The 25,256-nt window shown below is 44.1% G+C and overlaps 1 protein-coding gene across 3 annotated transcripts; it reads left to right on the forward strand.

Moving 5' to 3' along the window:
- Positions 1 to 1,889: 1,889 nt before the first annotated feature.
- On the forward strand, positions 1,890 to 18,268 carry LOC133443917 (carbohydrate sulfotransferase 6-like). 3 transcript variants are annotated; one of them, XM_061721268.1, is made up of 3 exons: positions 1,890 to 1,967; positions 15,830 to 16,386; positions 16,474 to 18,268. In XM_061721268.1, exons 2-3 carry the CDS (start codon positions 15,904 to 15,906, stop codon positions 17,083 to 17,085), a joined length of 1,095 nt encoding a protein of 364 aa, XP_061577252.1. In that variant the 5' UTR covers positions 1,890 to 1,967; positions 15,830 to 15,903; the 3' UTR covers positions 17,086 to 18,268. The 3 variants fall into 3 exon arrangements, with proteins under 3 accessions (XP_061577252.1, XP_061577250.1, XP_061577251.1); XM_061721266.1 differs by having other exon boundaries at positions 15,830 to 18,268; XM_061721267.1 differs by lacking the exon at positions 1,890 to 1,967 and adding an exon at positions 4,178 to 4,231 and having other exon boundaries at positions 15,830 to 18,268.
- Positions 18,269 to 25,256: the final 6,988 nt, after the last annotated feature.

Here is a 25,256-nt window from a genome sequence, read left to right on the forward strand (position 1 = left end):
GAGCTGAGTCGAAAGGCGAAGCTCTCGATTTACCGGTCAATCTACGCCCCTACCCTCACCTATGGTCATGAACTTTGGGTAGTGACCGAAAGGACAAGATCGCGGATACAAGCGGCCGAGATGAGTTTCCTCCGCAGGGTGGCTGGACGCTCCCTTAGAGATAGGGTGAGGAGTTCGGTCACCCGGGAGGAGCTCGGAGTCGAGCCGCTACTCCTCCACATTGAGAGGAGTCAGCTGAGGTGGCTTGGGCATCTGTACCGGATGCCTCCTGGACGCCTCCCTAGGGAGGTGTTCCAGGCATGTCCCACCGGGAGGAGACCCCGAGGAAGACCCAGGACACGCTGGAGAGACTATGTCTCTCGGCTGGCCTGGGAACGCCTCGGACTCCCCCCGGAAGAGCTGGAGGAGGTGTCTGGGGTGAGGGAAGTCTGGGCATCCCTGCTGAGGCTGCTGCCCCCGCGACCCGGTAACGGATAAGCGGGAGAAGATGAGTGAGTGAGTGAGTAATTCCTAGAGGGAAAATAATAAATAATGATTTCATGATAGTATATAACATTAACATAAGTGTAAAATGTATATCTTTTTTTTTTTTGCTATAGTAGTAATTATTATGGCATTTTAGATTTCATTTTCAGAGTCTCTTTGTGTGAGAGAAACTCCAGAAGAAAGCATCAGTACCAAGGGTGGAAAGAGGAGGAAAATATGTGAAGATTGAAGGCAACAGCAGTGGTAGTGGTTGTTGGAGTACTTGGGGCTGTGACCTCTGAACTAAGAGAGTGGCTCCAACAGGTTCTGGGTTCCGGTTTATTGGATTGGGTGATTGACGTCTGAAAGAGCAAGACATATTGGCAGTTTAACTATTTATTTTTTGAACAAACAGAGACCTTACCAGCTACAACAGCCTGGCTCCACCTCACTGGTGTGGGATGAACTCCCATTCTTCATTTAGCATTTGTTGCAGGTGAACCAATTAACAAAACCAAATGAGAGTCAATACAAGAATAGAATAGAATAGAAATGTATTGTCATTATACACATTTCCATGAGAACAACGGAAATGTAATATTTAAGTTGTTTGACATGGGTGGAGAAAGACTTGGCAAGTCATTGAGGTGCTTAACCTACATGCTCAACTCTGCTGCTCAACCCACAAATGCTTTTTCTCACAAATGTGGCACAATTTAAAGGGATATAAACTTTTTCAACAGATTCATTGCCAAATAATTGACCAAATACACATTTTATGAGAATCAAGGAGACTCAAGGGTTATCATCTCAACAAAATGCGTACACGCCCATTTGGCATAATGATGACACTAAAACCCACACTTATGAGCACAGCTCATAATAATGTACCACAATTCCGCTTTGCAAGAAGGCCATCCGTGATGTAGGGACACATGACATAACCTGAGAGCATTCCATCTGTAACTGTCATCCACTACACCTGCACCTACAAGCCAGAGCTTCATTCTTAATACATTAACAATATACAAAACAGACAAACCACATGTCCTGATGTGGCACAAATATAACATTAGGGCCTCAGCCATGTGCTGGAGAGCAGGGAAAGAGCACATAGTTGCTCTTTTCTTTTCACGGCTCTCCTCTCTCAAAAGTTCCCCCACACACTGCTCTTCTCAGACAAGATCACTCTCCACAATATGTATGATTAAATCTATATAGTTAGTTACACCTTGTACACACATAATACTTGAATGTTCTGATGGAAATATATGGTATATATAAGGGCATATATGCTGTAAGTACACATTTATTAGTTTTCGTAGTGTTTTAGTAGTGCTACTGCAGCTGATGGATGTCTGAAGAGTCTCTGGCACCGCCCTTCCTGGTCTTCATCAGCCAATCAGCAGTATCCCTCCAGCCAACTGCCATCACAGCAGCAGCACCTTTGGCTCTCAAACTGGAGCAGAGCAGCACCGAGCACCACTGATGAAAAGTTAACGGTAATGCTTTAAAATGTTTTTTTTGTTTGTTTATATCAATACAAAATTAAAACGATGATTTGTCATGGCTTAATCTGTTTTCATTAAAGTTTTCTGATTTGCAACCGAAATAATTTCAGTGATAAAAACTCTAATTAGATTAATATACATAAATCCTGAAAAACAAACCAAACTATCAGTCAATTATGGACAATGTGTGACCTCCAGAGTACTCACAATGGGCTTCATAAAACTCAGTTAATGGCATTCTAGTGAGTTAATGTGGAGCCAAAACCGGTGTTACACCGAATTCTGTGACCCCTCAGATTCTGTGACCTTGTTATGAATTTCAGCTGTCCACGTTTTTCCTTTTACCCCACATTTAAGTTTAATGGTGGAGAAAATTAATTATTAATGAATGATCAAATTAAAATATTACATTATAGAGCGTTTAATGCTCTTCAGACAAAACAATTTACAATACACTAAATGAGTGCTGTTGTACCAATTAAAATGTATTTCCCTTGTTTATACCTGAGATGAAATCATAAACACACACAATAATAAAACACTTTCAGACACATTGATTATGAGTAATAGATGCAATGGGACGCATCATTTATAGTTTTTGTCTTGAGCTTAATGTAAAAGAGGTCAGCCTGCATAGATTAACCCTTACTGTAAGTCTCTTGTCAGTGTGGTTTATTGATAGCTTTGTCACTTATCCAAGACATAAAAGTATTCCCTCCCTCCCTACAACAAACACAGGACAACCAGCTGCGGTGGTTTTGCAATGCCACTCCAAATATTTATTTTTCTACATCTTTCCACATCTGATTGTTTCTTGGGAAACGTTTGTATTGCTTTACAGCACGGTATTACACATTAACGACAAAGCTACCCTTATCATTGACAGCAGAGAACTTTGGGACGTTCCTCTCTGGTTGTAGTGAGGTTTTGTTGATGTAGATTAAAGGCTTTTTTTGCATCCAGCATCACATCAAACCATTTTTGCTTCACCTCTAGTCTTCCTGTTACGCTTATAGTCTAGTAACAGCAAATCAAATCATTTTCATGAAAGTCCTCTGATCCTTGTGGTCCTCCCAGAGTAAGCTCATTCTTACTGGTCCATTTATATTTGTTTTATCCAATAACTTAAGATACCAATCCTTTAAATACACCAAAATATTTATTTGAAATGTAAAAAAATAGAGGTTAAAAGATGAAGAAAAATACTTTAAACAGTTAAATGCAAAAAGATAACTTCTTATCTGTTCAATGCTAGTCTGAGTTTCCATACCCAGCATCTTCATTGCACTTTCAGTTAAGCATTAAGGGCCTGATTTACTAAAGGTTTGCGTGCGTAAAAACGTGTGCAAACTTGACATCACGCGCAAACCAATGTGCAAGCTGATCTACTAACAGCGTGCAAAGAGGACTGCGCCTCTCAAATGCGCAAAATAGCACACGCAGTTCATTTAGTACTTTTGCCCTGATGAATAATCAAGGCGGAGGGGAACCCGGCAGAACGCGCTAAATACTGGGAGGGGAAAATGCAAATATGTTCATTTACCAAACGCAATGAGATTTACCAAGCCCGAAAGTAATTGCGGGGATTGTGATTGCGTCTGTATTTAATACGTTCGAAAGATAGGTGCTAATCTGCCAGCATTACGCACTGATGGCTGCTGTTATTGTGGCAAGGAGGCGACATGGCAAAATCAAAGAATACGCAGAGAGAGAGTCTTTCGGACTCGTGTAAATTTGTTTGGAATGAATGAAAACCAGATAGTTGAAACATATCGACTATCTAGCGCTTCCATCTTGGAGCTGTTGAATGAGTTAAGGGCTGATTTGGAGCCGGTCACAAGCAGGAGTAACGCCATATCTGCCTTGCCGAAACTGCTCTCAACTCTTCATTTCCTCGCATCAGGGTCATTCCAGCGCACTGTAGCCATTTCTGCTGGGCTCTCCCAAAGCAGTTTTTCAGGTGTGCTGTCCACTGTCCTCAACGCTCTGTTACGCAGGATGGGCAGGTACATACGGTTCCCATCCACTCGGGACGCACTGAATGATGTCAAACACGGATATTTGAATGTTAAATCGAGTATTATTCAGCAAAAGGTTGCCACAGGAGGCACATTCATTTTTTTATTTGTGATAATAAATAAACCATGTGTTTTCATGGAGAAAAAAGTGTTTCTTATTGTGCGCCTATACCTTGTTCTGCAGTTGGCTCTAGCGTGTCATACCCCGGTATCCCAGTTATCTGCTCCTCGCAGAAGGTGAGCTGCAGCTGCTGCTCAATGCTGGTTAGAGGCATCTCTTCTGCAGGCCCTCCACCTGTCTTGTTTGCCGAAGTTTTATTAAAGGCCACTTTTTCTTTAGTTCTTCGCCTTATATCTTGCCACCTTCTTTTAACCTCATCTGCCGTTCTTTTTGTCTTACCAACTGCATTTATTCTATCGCAGATTTTCTCCCATATTGCGTTTCTTTTGGTAATGTTTAAATTTCTTTGCTGTAGTTCATGAATGTGTTTATTTGCCTCTTCCACTAATATCTCTAACTCCAACTCATCAAATTTCATTTTGCGCTTGCGACTATCCTGCTTTCCATCCAGACTCTCCATGGCGCAAAGTTTGCACCGCACGTGCAAACTTTTTCAGTGCACACGCAATTTAGTACTCTTTATTTAGGATCTTAGTAAATCTAGAATGAGCTAGAATGAGTCCACAAATCACATATATATCACATGTAACTGAATCCTGACTAGTTTATTGACCCGGTCTTCAGTTTGGCTGCAGAGTGTAGGTGAAGGTGTTTCTGTAAAGTTTTGCAGTGGGAATTTAGACTGTGATTGTATGTTTTTTCAGCAGGTTGTCAAACATGACGTTTTCCACTAGGGCTGGAACTAACTTCTATTCCGACTATTGAAGCGATTAGTGAATCTCATAATTATTAAATGGCTCTTATTTAACTCTAAGTTTTTAAATTTTTCACAAGATTGTTTGAATGATGTGCTAATTAACAATAAAAGACAAGAAATTTGGCACTATATCTAGAACAGTATTTGACATTTGCCAACTGTCACCTGTGTTTACTTTTTCACTCATTTGTTTGTAAAATGGGAGAAAAACAAACACTACCAATGTTTACTATAATTTAAGTATGTCAGGTTCAAACACATGTGATGTGTGTGGGTTGTAAAAGGAGAATAAAAAGGTATGTTGGCATATTTATATACTGGCACTTTTCCACTAGTACCCTACTCAGACTCGGCTCGCCTCATTTTGGCGCTTTCCCACTAGGGGTCTAGCCGTTCCGAGTACATACTTTTTCTGTAACTACTCTGCTGAGGTTCTAATGGCGTTTTTGCACTAGTACCTAAACAGCCCGACATGGCTCGGCGCGGCTCCACCCGTTTTGTCCCCGTTTGTTTTTCCACAGCCAGGTGAGAAGCGGGCAGGTTGGAGTGAAGCTGCTGTGACGTACTCAATTGCGCAACACCTTTGTTTGTGTCGGCGCTGATGAGAAATCAGCTGGAGCCGCGAGCGGCTGAGAGTAAAACAGCCCGTCTACATCCCTTTTTTAATTATCTCCTCAGCCACCAGGTTTATGAACATCTGCACCTCAGAGTTGTATCACCAAACAGACGTTTGCGCTTTATAATAAAATCGCCGTGAGCCGCCAGTCGCTCTCGCGTTGACTCCCGCTTCCTGATTCAAACGTCTGCCGGCCCCGCCCCCCGACCAATCAGCTGCCTGTAATGTGATGACGTCGGAAATAGTCCCGGCTCAGCCCGGTTAGAACCTCGCCAGAATGGTTACAGAAAAAGTATCTGCTTGGAGCGGCTCTACCCGCCTCAGCCCCTAGTGCAAAAGCGCAAGACGGGGCCTTGGCGGGTAGAAGCGAGCTGAAGTGGTACTAGTGCAAAAGCGCCATAAGCGGCTGAGTCGGCTGTATCTGACGTCATCACACTACAGGCCAACGATTGGTCAGGGGGCGGGGCCGTCAACATCTGAGTTAGGATGTGGACATCAGCGAAAGAGCAACTCTGATGGCGGCTTCTTGTTCATTTTATTCTACAGGCAATGGCAGCGCAAAAGTCTGTTTCATGATCCAACTCTGAGGTGCAGATGTTCATAAACCTGGTGGCTGAGGAGAGAGTTAAAAAGGGATCTAGATGGGCGATAAGGAACGATGTACCAGGAGCTCTGTCACTTCATAGCTGCTTGCAGCTACCAAGGGACTTTTCAGCAGCGCTGAGACAAACTAAAAAAAATTAAAAAGCATCGCCGCTTGAAGCTTCTCTCAGTCTAATTTTTTAACTTGACATCGAACACAAGCCACAGACCCAGCAGCACATATATCATCTCCTCCATGTTTTACATTTTTAGTGTTGTTTTCTTCTTCGTTTAGCTCACACAATTCCAAAACATATCTTTTAATGAACTTTGCTGCCAGTCGCCCTGGTGTCGCCGCTGTATTGTTTACCTGACGCTGTACTCGATTAGGCATGTGCAACTCTGGCTCACTGTTGATTTATTTATTTCATTTAGTTTTTTTGCAGACGATAGTGGACAGTTCAATTCGTTGATGACTATTTTTATTATTGAAAATTCTTGCACGGCTATTTTCCACTGTCAAATAATATTACAGATCGAGACAAGGAAAGCTGCCACATTTGAGTGATTTTCTTGTCTGAGTTTATTGTTGACCAGTGGCCCCCTAATTGCTCCCTGAGTGCAAGAATAAAGGCAGTCCACCACTCCTAGTCTATCTAGTGATGGGTTAACAAATAGTTTTTATTAAAAAAAAATCAAATACGTCACAGCAGTTTCGCTCCAACCCCGCCTACTTCTGCTCCAGGTGCTGAATTGTTATGGAAAAGAAACTAGGACAAGTGGAGCCGAGCCGACATGAGATGAGTAGAGCCGAGTAGGTACTAGTGGAAAAGTGCCATAAGTATTCAGGGACTGGTTCACCTGAACAGAAATGAACAACTTGTATGCCCAGGAACCATGCATAAGCATAAGGCGTTGACCATGGTGTATTGCTAGAACAATTGGAGAATTGGGTCAGACTTTCTGGCACTGGTCTGAGTGTTATTTAAAGAACAGGGAATACTTTGTGTCAATAGTAGGGGTGTAACGGTACACTCATTCGTAACAAAGCGTTTTGGTAAATGGCTGTCAGTTGTCAGAGTTTTTGGTATTTAGTTACTGTTTTATTTTGAAACCCAGTGTCCTTGTGTTTCAGTTCTGTCTTGACTTCCCTTGTTCCCATCCGCCCTGATCGTCTGCTCCTGTGTCCCTGTGTCTACCCTTCTGTGTATATCTTGTCTTTCCCTTGCTCCCTGCTGGTCCGTACTGTTTCCACCTTCATTGTGTCCAGTCAGGATTTTAAATTTTTTAAATCCAGTTTGTTTTTTTAACTCCTGCATTTGGGTCCTAATCAACCACTCCATGACGTGTCCAAACAGGCATGAAAATTGGCTGTCTTTGTTATGCTGTGAGGCTTATACTCCTATGCCGTGGTGCCTTTTGGGTTGTGAAATGCGCCGGCCACTCTTAAACGCCTTATGAACCGGGTTATTGTCACTTACACTTCCAGTTTTAAACTGTTGCCATCAGCTCTGCGTTATTGTTCCCCCTTGTTCACTAAAAACAGGTCAAACAAGTCCTTTATACCCCAAGCCATTAAACTTTTAAATATTTCTAGGAAATAGTACCCCAGCTGGCTGGGCAATATTATGTATAAGTGGATGCACCGTGTCTGTGTTACTGTTCTGTGTCCCTGTTTTTATGCTATGTTTGTCAAATTGCCATGTTTGTCTTTTGCTGCAAACAAATGTCCCCACGGGGACAATAAACATCTATTGGTGACATGGAGGGCTGTCTGGTGTATTTAGATGACTTGGTCATCTATTGTGACACATGGAGTCTAATTTGGATCATGTGAAAGAGTTGTTTACTCCTTTGGCAAGGCTCAGTCAATTTGGCGACGTGAATTTGCTAGAGTGACTGACTTATCTGGGGCAAGTGGTTGGTCAAGGCCAACTGTGTCCTATCAGTATTAAGGTCCAAGCAGTAGTGCAATATTCTGTACCGACCACTATAAGAGCGCTTGTGTGCTTTCTGGGTTTGGGCGGATACTATAGTTTTTGTAGAAATTTCTTCACTGTTGTGGCGCCTCTTATCAATTTGCTGAAGGACGCAAGGAAATTTGTCTGGATGGAACAATGTTGGAGGTCTTTTGACACTGAAGCATCTCCTGTGCAATGCTGATGTCATGTTGTCTTTCTCTTATTTCAGACTTAACAGGTGTTTAGCAAGGCAGGATTAACCATATGGGCAACTGGGCAATTGACCAGGGCCCCACAACCTTTAAAGGGCCCAAGGCAGTGAGGGCACGAGCAAAATATCTGGTTATCTCCCGTTTTATGATAGACTGTCCGAGTCCTGGTCAAAGATGACGCCAATCAATGTACACTGAACATGTTGCTGCATGGCTTCAAACGTTGCTAGGCAACCTGCTCAGTGTACAAAAAATACGGACATGGAGAAGCTAAGTGTGAGCGCTAAACGGGAATTAAAAAAGAAAAAGGACATCAGAAACACAGAAAATTGAAAGTGTATAACGGAAATGGGAAATTTCGTTAATGTTTCTGGCTATTTTGTTAAGTCCGCTTCTGTCAACGAGGACAACTCTGCTATCCAGCGGCAGTGAAGATCTGTTAGGAACATAAGGTACTATCAGGTCTTGCAAATATTGCAGAGATAAGCCGTTTTGAGCTTTATATGAAAGTAATACAATTTTGAATTGGATCCTGAATTTTACTGGTAGCCAATGGAGTGACGCTAACACTGGTCTCTCCTGCTGATTCCTGTCAGCACTCGCACTGCTGCATTTTGGATCAGCTGGAGCCTATTCAACAAATTACTTGGACATCCTGCTAATAACACATTACAGTAATCTAGTCTAGAAGATACAAACGCATGAACTAGTTTTTCTGCATCACTCTGCGAGAGGATGTTCCTAATCTTTGTAATATTACGGAGATGGAAAAATGCTATTTTACAAACCTGATTAATATATGCAACACCAGGGCAAGAAAACACCAAGGCTTCTCACAGTTGCACTGTAAGCCATTGCAACACCATCTAATCCCTTCCTAAAATGCTTTGGACCAAAAATGATAACCTCTGTTTTATCTGAATTTAGAAGCAAAACTTTCTGGACATCCAGTCTTTGATGTCCCTAACACATGCCTGAAGTTTAACTAACGGTTATGTTTCATCTGGCTTCATAGAAAAATAGAACTGCATATCAACAGCATAGCAATGAAAGTGTCTGGCATGATTCTGGATTATACTTCCCAATGGCTGCATGTATAAACTGAACAAGATTGGCCCTAGCACTGAACCCTGCGGAACACCATAACAGACCCTTGACTGTTCTGAAGAAACCTCATGTACATAAACAAACTGGAATCTGTCAGATATATATGATTTAAGCCAACATAGAGCTGTCCCTTTAATCCCAACAACATGCTCTAACCTGTAAGATTTATTTATTTATTGTTGGCTTTGTCTCAAACACAACAAAACCCATCAAATTAAAAGCATCATATTAAAAAAAAAGCAAAACAATTTAACAGTCTCATCCAAAAATAAAACACAACAGCAAAACAATGTGTTCGAGAGGGAACAGGAGGAAGCATAACGCTTATGATCTACAGTGTCAAAAGCAGCACTGAGGTCCAGTAGAACCAGTATGGACAATAACCCCTTATCTGAGGCCACAAGAAGGTAATTCGTGACTCAAACCAGTTCTGTCTCTGTGCTATGATGCATTCTGAAACCAGACTGAAAAACGTCCCCTTAAAGATATAGTCTGTAATCGTATTCAAAAACATTTATTGTTATACTGGGTGAAATGGTCCTTCCATCCTGAGAGTAGCCAGTGAATAATGTGTTAAGAAAAATGAAAGAAAAAAATCCGACCTCTCTGACAGCTTTAATCCTGTAAAAACTCTGACCAATCTGTTTTTTGCGCACCGAATGGCATGGATTGGTCAGAGGACCAGAGGATTGGCAGGGGGGAAAGAACCAATCAGATGCCTTCATTTTAAGTCCCGCCCATGCCCCCCTCTGTCCCATGCGCGCACTCGTCACGTTGAAAATCTTGCCGGAAAACTTCACACACTCCAGTCACGTTTGCTGAAGAATTGCGCAGAAAAAGCAGCCAAAAATACCACCTCCAGCATTACTTGTAACAGCTCGCCCTGCTAAAAAGGCTAAAAAAAGAAAGCCAAAGTGCGATTCTGCGGCGCAGGTTGTCCGCTACTGGGGGTCTGCCATGGACCGACGCGCACCATTCTGCGTTGGTGCGGTTGGTGTAACGCTGCACTGCGCTCTCTGCATCGGTCGTGTTTGGATGCAAGTGAGGCTCGACGTACTTCGATGGTAATTCATTTCAAATCGACAGTACATGCAAATAACTTTAGTCTTGTCCAGCGAACCATCTGGGCATCTTTTTGAAGGTGAACTAGCCGTTCAAAAGTCTCTTTTCATTCTCCATTTTTCAGTCCACCATACTTTTCCTCAGGCAACGGGTGCCGTGGACGGCCAGAACTTATATAATGCGCTTTTTTTTTAACGTCTGGCTGAGCCCTCTGTCAGGGACATCTTCAGCTCTCACCTCTGAGAGAACTTCTCTCAGATCCCGGGGGAGGTGGGGGACATTGAGTCAGAGTGGACCATGTTCTCTGCCTCCATTGTCGACGTGGCGGCTCGGAGTTGTGGACGCAAGGTCTCCGGTGCCTGTCGTGGCGGCAATCCTAGAACCCGGTGGTGGACACCGGAAGTAAAGGATGCCGTCAGACTGAAGAAGGAGTCCTACCGGGTATGTTGGCCTGTGGGACTCCTGACGCAGTAGATGGGTACCGGCAGGCCAAGCAGGCCGCGGCTCTGGCAGTCCTGGAGGCAAACACTCGGGTCTGGGAGGAGTTCGGTGAGGCCATGGAGGAAGAGTTTCGGTCGGCCTCGAGGAAATTCTGGAGGACTGTTCCGCGCCTCAGAAGGGGGAAGCAGTACTCTGCCGGCATCGTTTACGGTGCTGGTGGGGAGCTGTTGACGGTGGAAGGAATACTTTGAGGATCTCCTCAACCCGACCTTGCCTTCCACTGAGGAAGCACAGGGTGAGGACTCGGGGACGTGCTCATCCATCACCCAAGCCGAGGTCACTGAGGTAGTTCGTAAGCTCCATAGTGGCAGGGCAGTCTCTGGATGTTGTAGGGCTGTCTTGGTTGACATGCCTCTGCGACATTGCATGGAGGAAGGGGACAGTACCACTGGAGTGGCTTCTTAAAAAGGGGGACTGGAGAATGTGTTCCAACTATAGGGGGATCACTTTTCTCAGCCTCCCCGGTAAAGTCTACGCCAAGGTACTGGAGAGGAGAATACGGCCGATAGTTGAACCTCGGATTCAGGAGGAACAATGCGGTTTTCGTCCCGGTCGCGGAACACTGGACCAGCTCTACACCCTCCGCAGGGTGCTCGAGGGTTCATGGGAATTTGCCAAACAAGTCTACATGTGTTTTGTGGATCTGGAGAAGGCGTTTGACCGTGTCCCTCGTGCCATTCTGTGGGGGGCGCTCAGTGAGTATGGAGTCCGGGGCCCTCTATTACGGTCTCGGTCACGGTCTGGTCGCATTGCCAGCAGTAGATCAGACTTGTTCCCAGTGCATGTTGGACTCTGGCAGGGCTGCCCTTTGTCACCGGTCCTGTTCATAATTTTTATGGACAGGATTTCTAGGCGCAGCCAGGGGCCGGAAGGGATCCGGTTTGGGAACCACAGGATTTCGTCTCTGCTTTTTGCGGATGACGTTGTCCTGTTGGCTTCATTGGACCGGGACTTTCGGCATGTGCTGGGGCGGTTTGAGGCCGAGTGCGACGCGGCAGGGATGAGAATCAGCACCTCCAAAACCGAGGCCATCGTTCTCCACCGGGAAAGGGTGGCGTGCCTTCTCCGGGTGGGTGGAGAATTCCTGCCTCAGGTGGAGGAGTTCAAGTATCTCGGGGTCTTGTTCACGAGTGAGGGAACGATGGAGCGTGAGATTAACAGACGGATGGGTGCAGCGTCCGCAGTTATGCGGTCGATGTACTGGACCGTCGTGGTGAAGAAGGAGCTGAGTCTAAAGGCGAAGCTCTCTATTTACCGGTCAATCTACGCACCTACCCTCACATATGGTCATGAACTTTGGGTAGTGACCGAAAGGACAAGATCGCGGATACAAACGGCCGAGATGAGTTTCCTCCGCAGGGTGGCTGGACGCTCCCTTAGAGATAGGGTGAGGAGTTCGGTCACCCGGGAGGAGCTCGGAGTCGAGCCACTGCTCCTTCACATTGAGAGGAGTCAGCTGAGGTGGCTTGGGCATCTGTACCGGATGCCTCCTGGACGCCTCCCTAGGGAGGTGTTCCAGGCATGTCCCTCCGGGAGGAAACCCCGGGGAAGACCCAGGACACGCTGGAGAGACTATGTCTCTCGGCTGGCCTGGGAACGCTTCGGACTCCCCTCGGAAGAGCTGGAGGAAGTGTCTGGGGTGAAGGAAGTCTGGGCATCTCTGTTGAGACTGCTGCCCCCGCAACCAGGGAACGGATAAGCGGAAAAAGATGGATGGATGGATGGATGGATATTATATATTACAAAGTCCACCAAGGCCTGGTTTCAGAAAAAGTCCTGGAAGATATTAGAGTGGCCATCACAGTGACCTGACTTAAACCCCATTGAAAATGTCTGTTGGGATAAAAAAAAAGTGGTTGCAGCACGCAAACCCAAAAACATTAGTGAACTTTTGCCCATGAGAAATGAGCTAAGATTCCCCAGGAGCGCTGCCAGAAAGTGATGTCTGGCTATGCATCGCGTTTGCAGCAGGTCATGACAGCACTAAGTACTAAAGATGCTGGGGCCTCATTTATAAAAGAGTGCGTAGGATTCATACTAAAAGTGCACGTAAACCCAAAAGCCGAAAATGGCGAGTGCAAAAAAAAATCTGGATTTATAAAACCATGTTCACGCACACTTGCACGCAATGTTCGCTTTATAAATCACAGTCCAGCTGGAAGGTTGCGCAGTTGAATTCGCCTCATATCCCGCCCTCTACACGCCCACTTCATACAATAAATGGGCAATGCAAAGTAGTATTTGCATATGAATGAGCCTGCTGAGCATGTGCAGTGGCTTCCTGCAGCCTGTTTGGGCGTCAGGATGAATGAGACGTGTCGAGCCACCGTGCCACTAAATTTCACGGAGACTGAGATCGAGATGTTGTGGATGAGGTGGAGGACAGGAAAACGACATTATTTGGTGGTCACAGTAAAAGTAGAAAAAGTATATAAATAGTATAAAATAAAGCGAGTGAGTGGCAGCACGCCGTTGCTGCGCTAAACGCTGTGAGTGCCACGGCGCAATTTCCACTGGGGACAGGGGGGGACATGTCCCCCCCACTTTTCAAAATCATGTTTTTGTGCCCCCCACTTTTTACAGTTTAAAAACTAACGGTATGCTCAGCCTGTAATTGCAAATCATCAAGACACCCTGTGCGAAGGCGATGCGAAGACGGGACGGCAACCCCGCTCCCCCTCCTCCCCTCCCCTCTTCCCTCAGTGCTGCTCAAGGCTGATTTATGGTTCCGCGTCACACCAACGCAGAGACTACGGCGTAGGTGCGCGTCGTCACGTACCCTACGGCGTAGGCTCTGCATCGTTTTAACGCGGAACCATAATTTAGGCTTACGCCCGCGCGTAAAGGTTTCACGCGCTCGTAAAACTCATTATATATATAAAAAAAAATCTGTGTCCCATTAGGGGGCTCCGTAGAGCCCCTAAACTATGAGGTGCCCGGCACGGCGTGTTCACCGCGGCTGCAGCGGCAGCAGCAGAATCCTGACTGATGCTGTGCTTCAAACACAGAGGGACACGATCAGCGCTATTATATTATAAGTCTGATATGTGATAACATTATTAAGAGTATGACATGAATCTGGCTTCATTTTACCACCTCACCGCCTGCGTCGCCAGTTCCCCATATCTTAAGTATGTTCCTACGGGAGGGTCAGGGTTGGCGTAGGGATACGCACATTTTTCGGTTCGTTTTTTCTTTTTAAATCCCAACCTTTGCGTAGAAGGTAGCTTGCGCATCTTTCAAGCCCTGTTTTGTGCGCAAGCAAGCTTTATAAATGAGGCTCCTGGTCATGAAGGAGTTGAATAATTTTGAGACTGCAGTAGCATTACGAGTGGCATTTTGTGTTGAATTCAGAGAAACCACTTGTAATATTAGTTGTGTTGAGCTATTTAATTGGTTCTTATTAGGGCCCGAGCACTTACAGTGCGAAGGCCCTATTGTATCTGTAGGAATTTTTTTCCCTCGTTTTTTTCCTTCTTCCGACGAAATGAGGGCCTTTTTCCCCCTTTAAACGTGCCCCAAAAGTCACCAAATATTACACGCAAGCCAGGCCTGGCGGAAAATTTGATATTTAATGGTTTGCATTAATGGGAGTGGCCTAATGGCTCAACAGCGCCCCCTAGAAAACTTTGTGCCTCAAGCCCCACAATACGGTTTGACGTACATGCACGAAAATCCTGTCACAACTTAAAGAAAAGTCTCTTGGCGACATGGCCAAAACCGAACAGGAAGTCGGCCATTTTCAATGAATCGTGTAATTTTGGCACACTTTATGCCATTTCTTCGGCTGCTTCTACGCCCGAACTGTAACGTGCACCCAGGTGTGTTATACATCAAAATGTGCGTCTGGATCCCGCGACGATGCGCATTACTTTTCTCAGTCAAAAGCGTTACTGTGGCGACGATAGACGACAAAAAGTGATTGATCCATATTTGATAGTCCCTACTTTCTGCAATAACTTTTGAATGGTTTTACATAAAGATTTGTAGGTGGTGTCATCTGACTCGGTTTTGACATAACTTAGTGACATAATTTAGTGAAAATTAGCCTTGCCCCTTCTTCTGATTGGTCGATATTTGATAGTCCCTATTCTCTGCCATAACTTTTGAACGGGTTGTGATAAAGACATGTGGGTGGTGTCATCGGACTCGGTATTGAGTACTCGACCTACATTGGCCTGGATAAGCTCCGCCCCTTCTTCTGATTGGTCAATATTTGATAGTCCCTATTTTCTGCTATAACTTTTGAATGGTTTGACATAGACAGTCGTGGGTGGTGTCATCGGACTCGGTTTTGACTCCTTCACCTTAATTGGTGCATATTAGCCCCGCCCCTTCTTCTGATTGGTCAATATTTGATAGATCCTATTTTCTGCCATAACTTTTGAACGGTTTGATATAGAGAGTCGTGGCTGGTGTCATCCGCTAAATGTCCAGGCCTGAAGACATCTACATGCAAGTCATACAAGCGCTTCCACTGCAGCCTGAACGTTGCACAAGGGTGCCAGGGCCCATTCATCGCTGCTTGCAGCTTTAATTTTGATTGCAACTGTAGTTAACCAATGTTATGCCTCATAAAATTACTTTTCATTGGTTTATTAAGTCTATTAAGACTAAAGGATAAAATTGCGCTAAAGGATAAAATTTCTTTGTTTGTTTTGTTTTAATTATTTACAAAGTAATGTAATATTCCCATATTTTGACTGTCTGGTATAATTGTCACTTTGATGCAAATTAAAAAAAACACTTCAGCAGAAAATGATGCCCTAAAGAAACTGTGCAAAAAGGTTTACAAAGAGAGTGCAAACATATGCATAACCCCGATGCTGGGGAGAGTATCTGAGACAGGATTCAGACAGACTGTCAAATTCACATGTTCTCCTTCACTTTCTTGTTTCTGTTTGTTTTATCTGCAGAGGCGGTGTGACTCTCCTGCACGAAAGACAAAAATAAGGAGCTGTAAACCAGGAGCTGACAGATATCCACAGCAATGATGTCATTAGGCAAAGTGAAATTCAACAGAATGATTTTTCTGCTGATCCTTCAGGGGTTGGTAGTGGTGCTCTTCTATGGATGTTATGTTCATCGCAGACCACCCGACACTCCTCCTTCCACTGGTAAAGTTCATGTTCTGGTGCTGTCGTCATGGCGATCGGGCTCATCCTTCATGGGTCAGGTATTCAGTCAGCACCCGTCTGTCTTCTATCTCATGGAGCCTGCTTGGCATGTGTGGTCCACAGTAAAGTCACCGACTGCACGACTGCTTCGGATGGCTGTGAGGGATCTAATGCGGAGTATATTCCAGTGTGACTTCTCAGTAATGGATTCCTACCTGCCAGAACAATACAATTTGTTCATGTGGAGTCACAGTCGAGCACTGTGTTCCCCGCCTGCCTGTCCCCTCACACCACGTAACCAGATGAGCAGTGAACCCCAGTGCTTCCAGAAATGTGATTTTCAAGGCCTGCAGAAGGTGGAAGAGGCCTGTGGCACGTACAGTCACGTGGTGTTAAAAGAAGTGCGATTTTTTGAGCTAGAATCCCTTTACCCTCTTTTTCAGGACCCAAAAATGGATCTCCGCATCATCCATCTGGTCCGAGACCCCCGGGCCGTGCTGAGGTCCAGAGAGGAGTCAGCCCCATTACTTTCTAGAGATGACAGTATTGTTTTGGAGCAGAGAAAGGTGCCAGCTGCTGAGGTGCAGTACCAAGTCATTCAGGAGATCTGCCGCAGCCATGTACGCATTAATGAGAGGGCTGTACTGAAGCCCCCTCCATTTCTGAAAGGACGCTACAAACTAGTTCGCTATGAGGATGTGGCACGCAACCCACTTAAGGAGGTTAATGACATTTATGAGTTTGTAGGTTTAGGGATGACCCCACAACTGGAGGACTGGATCTACACACTCACACATGGAGAGGGTAAAGGCCCAGCTTTTCAAGTTACCTCTCGAAATGCTACAAACGTCTCCCAGGCTTGGCGCACCATGCTGCCTTACAGCAAGGTCAAACGTGTTCAGGAAGTGTGTGAAGGAGCCATGTCACTGCTGGGCTACAAGACAGTTAAGAGTGAAGAAGAGCAGAAGAGACTTGACATTGATCTGCTGGTTCCTCAAGAACCATATCAGTTGAGCTGGGTATCAACAAAAAAAGAGCATAAAAGTAAAAGATAAAAGATAGACAACAACTTATCAGTACTGGATACAGAGGACTGAATTCTGTATCAGATGAAACAATTAGTGAGGTTACAATACAGTAATCCCTTCACCTTTCACTGTCTCACTGCTTCATGGATTTGCATTTTGCATTGTGTTCTGCAGAGCGAACATAGCGGAGTCAGGATGCAGCGGCACAGTCAGAAGAGCAGTGAAATACGCGCAAGTCACAATTTGTCCTTCTGTACTTATTGTATTTTTTTTTCATAATCATTTTTCATTTTCTTCCGTTCAAATCCTATTACTCGGGTCGTGGTGGGGCGGTTCTGATCTCCGCAATTTGAAGCCTGATTAGAATTTTTTTTTTTTTACAGTACAGTACAGTAGTTATTTGTAAAAAAAAAAAAAAAAAAAACCTTTACAGGTACAGTATACAGTACTTTTATTTGTTAAACAAATTGCTTGGGCCCGTAAAAAGGTTTTGTTCTTTGGTTTCAATGTATTAAGTATTTCATTGTATAATATTTGTAAAAAAAAAAAAAAAGGTTACTACTTCGGGGATTTCACCTATCACGGGTTCTATTTGGAACGTAACCCCCGTGAAAAACGAGGGATTACTGTATTCAAAAGTTAGAGATCAGTAGTACTACAACAACCCTACATCGATCAGGATTTGTCGTTTATACCGTATATTAATCAGGTTTGTAAAATAGCGTCTTGACATTGATCTGCTGTGGGGACAGTCTTGCTGTAACGGCAGGTCTTGTCCCACTAGAGGTTCACTTAATTGTGTAATAAGCCAGCCATCTGACATATAAGCTGTTTCCCAGTTTGAAGTACACCAAGTTCAGATTGAATTACTTGGTAGTTTGTACTTGGTATGTAGGATTCAGGAGATGGTGCTTTTCAATCTTTATGTAACTGGAACTGTAGTTTGCTTCTTTACTTGATGGTATCACTGCTCAGGTAGCAGGCTAACATATTTAAAACATCTACAATTGAATATAAAATAAAAATGTTGAACATTAATACACTCAGAATGGACCACGGTTTCCTCTGGCAAAAGTGTCAGTAACCCCTTACTTTGTGTGATGTGTTTTTTTTAACGGTTTGTATGCCTTTTTTGTTTTTCATTTGGTGTAAATAAAGTTTGGTGGGGGTGAATAGAAAAAACTCAGAAGACTCCAAATAAAATTTTCAAAAAGGCTATATCTTGATTATTGAACCACAAATTTGACAGTAAAAGAACTCTTGCATGAGAAAAAAAATCCCCAAACACTCGATTATACAAATAAAAAACTATTAAATCTGCTCTTTACTGTTTGACATAACGTCTACTTGTTGATGCATTCTGGGATATGCCCCTATCTCAAGTCTACACAAATCTCCCATTGTTGTCAATATAATAGGATTCTGGGAATTTCAACCGTACTTGACAAGATGCAGACTTTGATTTTTTTTTTAATGTATTTATTTATTTATTAACATACAGTGCAAACAGCGACAAAAGACGACATCAGTTACAATGACATGTATCTAGGTGTGTGTGTGTGTGTGTGTGTGTGTGTGTGTGTGTGTGTGTGTGTGTGTGTGTGTGTGTGTGTGTGTGTGTGTGTGTGTGTGTGTGTGTGTGTGTAAGTAAGATGATGAAAGTAGATACATAAATTAAGAATATTAATTCGAGAAAAAATAAGTAAACAAATAAATAATTATCATATAGAGTGGTGTAGACGCAGACTTTGAATTGGAAGAGTACTTGGACTGCGACTGATTGGTGAACACTGATCATGAATACACCAACAGAAATGCAAACAAGTATGCAGATTGGAAAACGGTCATGAGTCTTGTGTGATATGCTTCCCTCATGTGGTCAGAAGTTGTATTGCTGTATACAGTGGCTTTACGTCAAAGAACACACCATCAGTTTTTCCTTTTCTTATCTACTACTACTACTACTACTACTACTGCCGTCATTTAGCAGACGCTTTTATCCAAAGCGACTTCTGATCTGATCTGATCTGATCTGACACACACGCCATGGAGCAATTAGGGATAGGGCTTTGCTCAGGGGCCCAAGGTGGTTCATCTTGGAATCTAAGGGAATCTAAGGAAAGGACTGCGCTGATCTTTTTAGATCCGGCCTCAGGAACCTGTCTACCCATGTCTTATGTTGTCTGTTTGTTTATTTGTTCTCTTGGACGGGCTGTACTGGAATTAATTGCCCTTGCGGGATAAATGAAAGTTTATTGAATTGAATACATTTTTTTGTATTTGAAAATTACTATTAAGTATCTGTTTACAAGTGTAAATGCTTATTTAGAACGATCCACACCGAGAGAATAACAGTATTAGACTTTATGCGTGTCAAAGACTAATTAACTGTGCTGCTGGTAATTTGATAATTTTATGTGAAATTTTCTGCTAAATAACATTTTTATTAAATGATTAATAGATGGCAACCTATCAGCAAGTTATTTTTCTGTCTGATGCTTCTGGACATGATGCTTGCTGAGGCTGCAAGAAAATGGACAAACACAACAGCAGATGCTATAGTGAAGATGCAGCAATACTTCTCTGCTCCTCTTCTGGACGGAGCAGAGGATCCACTGAAATATTGGGCACAGCACAAAACTCTGTATCCAAATTTATACCACCTTGCCCTTGTTCCTTCCCACACCAGCTTCCTCTTTTCCTTGTGAAAGAGTATTTTCCAAAACTGGAGAAATTGTCTAAAAAAAAGAAAGAAACCGTTTGAGCGCTTTTACTGTGCAAGAATGTATTTTCTTGAATAAAAACACCTGACGTAACAAGCACCCTCTTTATTACACCAAGTACAATGTCCAAAAACACTCAGTACACCATGCACACGCCACTCCAAACATTGTTTATTTATTTTTATTGTTTCATGGGTAAATTAGAATCTTTAGTGAGGTACTAAAAACACATACGTAAAACATACGTACATCAGTGTTTATTATAGGGTTACTATATACCGTACATGAGATGCATGACATTCTTAGGGCTTCACTAAAGGAGACCTATTATGAAAAACACGTTTTTTCTTGTTTTAACATATATAAAGTGGTCTCCCCTCACCCTGCCAGCCAGGGGTGGACTGGCCATCGGGCATACCGGGCATTTGCCCGGTGGGCCGATGGGGATGTTGGGCCGGGCTGGGCCAAAAAAATAAAAAAAATTTTTTTTTTTTTTGGCCCGGGCAGGCCTATACTATCGGCCCATTTGATTTTGTTTTTTACCTGACAACAACTGGCACCACTGGCCGATCCAGACGGTGGAGTTGGAACAAACTGTCACACAATGTCGAGAGAACGAGACAGACCGGGTCTCAAGCAGCCGCGGGGCCCCGCGTCGAGGCAAGCCCAGATGATGATGAGGGGAAGGGATCCAGTATTTTGCTAATTGGAGAGTTAAAATTGCACATATAGACACCCGATCCGACCCGAAAAACCCAAAAAATTTCGCAAGGGGCCCCCCGGCCATTCCACACAGGGCCTCGCAAATCTCCCAGGCAGCTCTGGCTGGAGTAGTCACAACATTAGAGCGCGTGACTTATTATTGATAGGCTACTATTTGAAGAATGATGAGTTCATATTCAATATCTTATATATTCTATAAAACTAAATTAGCAACTCCAAATTTAAGTTGCTTTTTTGACAGGGACAGTGGTGTTTGGATTCGTGATTGTCACTAAATTTTAATAATGCTGTGATTATTAGTGGGTGGGTGAAATAATACATCAATCTTTTTGGAGAAATGTTTACCTACAGTGATGCCATCGCAGCAAAGACTTTGTGTATATATACATATATTGGAAGAACCCACTGTTTAGGCAATTCATGGTCATTAGTTAGTAAAAACAGAGGCAGGGCTGCATTCCCCCTGTTTAAAATGGTCAAATATGATGATATCAGCCTGAAAATCACAGGACTTATCTGTGGTGGTGAAAGAAGTCAGCAGTATGAATTTGAAAGATGTGTGAGCATCCCTTCATGATAAACAGAGGGGGAACGCATTCTGACAGCAGTATTTCACGCTGTCAGAATGCGTTCCCCCTGTTTAAAATGGGTTAATATATCATTGTAGATATCTGAAATGTTCTTTTTGACTAGGACGAATTGAATTACAGATATCTGCAACACATATCCAGTCTAGCTATTAAATGTTAAAACGGCTTGCCATACAAGTTTGCTGGTCTACTCACAAACAGTACTAAGTACATCTATAACGGGACTGGGAGGATGGTGTAGGTTTAGGTTTATTAGACAAGAACATACACACCAACAAGACAGTTTACAAGCGGTGTCACAAGAACGTTTGTTTTCATTCATAGGCTTCATTTTCTTTCCAACAATACCTGGTGGGCCGGTCTAGGCTCAAAATGCCCGGGCCGATTTTTTGTCCCAGTCCAGCCCTGCTGCCAGCACAGGGGAGACAAAATACCATGAATTTCTGCAAGCTCTCTGACCCCCGCCGGACAGAGTCTTCCAGTGTCACGTGACCTTTTTTTGAGCCATTCTGAATCTGCGCCTATGGTGACGTCACCATAGGCGCTCATTTCCATAGGTTCAGCCTCCGCTGCTGAAACCACGCCCACAACCAGCTCTCTCCGCAGGCTGGAGCCTGGAGCGGTGCTTCCTTGAGCCAGTCGGATCCGGGTTAAATCATCCAGGTTCCCGGGTGGTTTGGGAGCTGGGTCCTTGGTGGTCTGTCCCAGGCTGGACCAGCTTCACCCTGCGAGATTTTCAGCGAAATCTGTCGGTTTGATCCCCGGTAACGGGCGATGCGCCCCGGAGCCACGCTGGGCGCCCGGCGTGGCTCCGGGGCCAGCGTTCAGCATCCGCCGGGCAGATCCGGCTGAAATAGTGCATAAATGTTATTTATATACAACTCATATTTTATTTTTTTAACAATAAAGTTTCCATTTGTGAAAATGTATTTACAGGCTCGGGCTGCTCTGGCGGAGCGAGGTTTATGCTCCTCCCCTGCTACACGTCATTCAGGGAGCCAATCAGCACAGAGCCTCATTATCATACCCCCCCCCTTCCCTTAGAATGGAGCACAGAAAAAGGGGTTACAAGCGGTAAAACTAGTGACAGGGCCCACAGGCTGGATTTATGATTTATGTAGAAAAAACAAGCTTTAGATTGTTTTTAAGACATTCAAGGCCTGTTTAAAATATACATTAAATGCCATAATAGGTCTCCTTCACTAAACAAAAATCGCTCCTGCCAGTAGATGTCACCCAAGAGAATTGAATGAAGCTTCAGGTAGGGAACCACTCTATGACACAATGGTTCAAAATGATTTAATGATTCGAAAAACCTAATTTTTGCCATCACTAGATACATCACATTCAACAGGTCATAACAGTTAAATAAGATAGAACAACTTCTTACTTGTGAAATGTTATTCCTTTTTTCTTAGTTTCTGTGTTTCTTTCACAAGAACAGTCACAAAAGCCTGGCATTCGGGGGTCAGACGCACAGTCGGACATTTTACATTCCTTGGTCTCCTCTTTTTACTTTACCTTATGCATTTCTGCATCATTATGAAAATGAGGAGGGCTGCCCTTCTTGGTCCAACTCCTCTACTATTGGTCAATAAACAGGAAGAAGCAGGATCCTTCCCGTTTAAATTTGGAGTTCTGTTTTTCTGAAATTATATTATCACTTCTTTTTAAATAATATTAAATCTTTTTCTGAATTTTTCTCTAAGGCAGCTCTTAATGAAGTAAAAAAATTGATTTTACTTAATGAGCGAGAAATATTTTCTTCAGTTTAAGAAGAAGAAAAATCTGTATTACTAAATAATGATGACGTGAATTAATAAAAAAAAATGCAGGTAATATTCTTCAAGAAATGAAATATTTTTAACAAAGAAAAATTGTGTACTAAATTCAGATAAACAGAATTTCTTTTTTTACCAAGTGAATGCAAAACCTTCCAAACCACAACATTCCTTTCAAATTTTTTACATCTGCTGGCCTTATTATCAGAACAGGGACAGGACGACTGGTTGCAATTGAAGGAAAGACGAATGCCACCAAGTGCAGAGATATCCTGGCAGAAAACCTCTTCCAGAGTGCTCAGGACCTCAGACTGGGCCGAAGGCGCACACTGTTACCACCGTGACAAATTCTTATGTGTTTAACACAAATGGCAAAATTTGGGGCTTAGAAACTCAGATGTGTGTTGGAGATGCGACACTGAGTGTGGCACTCTTTTACATATGTTATACTCATGCCCCATGATAGACTCCTTATGGTCTGAGATAGTGTCTTTTATCAACCACCTGCTGACCACTGCTCTGGTACGCCAACCTCTACTCTGTCTCTTGGGTGTGGTACCACAGGGAAGCGGGCTAAATGCCCACCAATCTTCATGGTGTCGAACAGCTCTAATGACTGGATGCAGGATAATACGCGCACTGCGCCATCGGAAAACACAAGTACCTGTATCCATGGTGGAATGGTTTAATGAGATGTCCAAGATTGCCTCTTGTGCTATAGAATGATAAACAAGGAGGATATCTATGTGAAAATTTGGGGGGGATATTTGGACATCCTACAGTATGCCAGTGTGCATACTTTTTTTTTTCTGTTTCTGCTTTTCTGTTTTCTTTATAGTTTAACATTCAGTGGTGTACAACATGCGTATAGTTATACTCACTTTTATATACTGTACAGTGTATAGCTTTGTTAGTCAGTATCTGCCTGTAGTCCTCCCTGTTCACTTGTGGTTGTTCAGTGTTTGTCTTTGTTTTATGTATTGAAAAAAACTGAATAAACAGTAAATTACAAAAAAAATAAAAAACTATAATTTGGTGGAGAAGCCTCAGTGAGAACAGCTGGTGCATCAGTGCTGAGCCATGTTTCAGTTAAAAACAAACAGTCTAAATTGCTATCTACAATCAGGTCGTTAATGATAAAAGACTTGTTGGACAGAGAGCGAATGTTAAAAAGTGCCATGTTCAGGGTTGCATGTGGGCTGGTGGACTGAGAGTACTTGTTTATGATGTTGACATGAATCAGGTTAGGACGGGAAGAGCGGGTTGGTGTACTGGGACAGTGGGTATGTACAGGTCTGTTGCTTATGATGACGGGGATGTGAGATGGTTGTGAGGTTGAGGTGAAGATGGGAGTGGACTTATGGCTGTGTCTGTGTGGCAGGGGAGATGTGTGGACAGGTGAAAGGCCAGGGCAGTGAGTCCTTTGCGGTTGAGGTGAAAGTTGTCCATCCCAAATAGGTCTGTTTTTTTCCAGAAAATGTCAAAGTTATTGATGAAACCAAACCCACATCCAGAGCAGAAGTCGGACAACCACTGATTGGCACTGAACAAACGGCAAAAAAGTTCTGAGCCCCGTCTGAGAGAAGGAATAAGACCAGAGAACACGCAGCTTGTACCTGAGGTTGTTCACCCCACAGTGGACGATGACCGTGTGGGCAGACGGGTGACGGTCAACAATGACAGGGATGTGGTGATGTATATCCAGAATTTTTGCACCACTGAAGGAATATGTAATGCCATTTGGAAAAGCGACAGACCTTACCATGGAGTCCCCGACGAGGATGTATTGTGGAGGTGGAAAGTGGAGGGGAGAGCTAGCACTAGAGGTGCTAGCAACCGAATCAGCGGAGGGCGATCCCGGCTGGTTGTTCTGGACAGCCGTCCACTCATCACCAGCACCGGGTGGAGGGGTGCTAGGCGAGGGCCGTGACGACAGGACGCGGTGAAGGGGAAGACCACTGGAGCGCCTGTTCACAGCTTCCTTCAGCAACCTGCGGCGGTGAGCAGAGGATTTCCCCAGTTGCTTGTTCTGATGTCCCGCGGTGGATCGGGCAGCCGTCCGATCTGCACCAGCGACAGGTGGAGGGGAGACAGCAGCAGCAGCAGGTGGTGAAGTGGTGACACCACGCGTAGCCTCCGCGAGCAGGGTCCCATAGCGGTTTGAGAGCTCCAGGCGACATTGTGGTCCAGCCACACCCGAGACACTCTTTCCGCCACGAACCACATCAGTCCAGAGCGGCAGGTGTACAGACTGGTATGGCGTGGAGCAGAGGACTGGGACCTTCGGTCTGGCTCCGGTTCTGATCCATGCGTCCCCCGGCAGGGCCGGGGCAGCCGGCGGCGGTGATGACGCTTCCAAGGCCGCTGTCTCTGGTGCAGAA

This window comes from Cololabis saira, chromosome 5 (assembly GCF_033807715.1).
Source record: "Cololabis saira isolate AMF1-May2022 chromosome 5, fColSai1.1, whole genome shotgun sequence".
In the NCBI taxonomy this organism is placed as follows: Eukaryota; Metazoa; Chordata; class Actinopteri; order Beloniformes; family Belonidae; genus Cololabis; species Cololabis saira.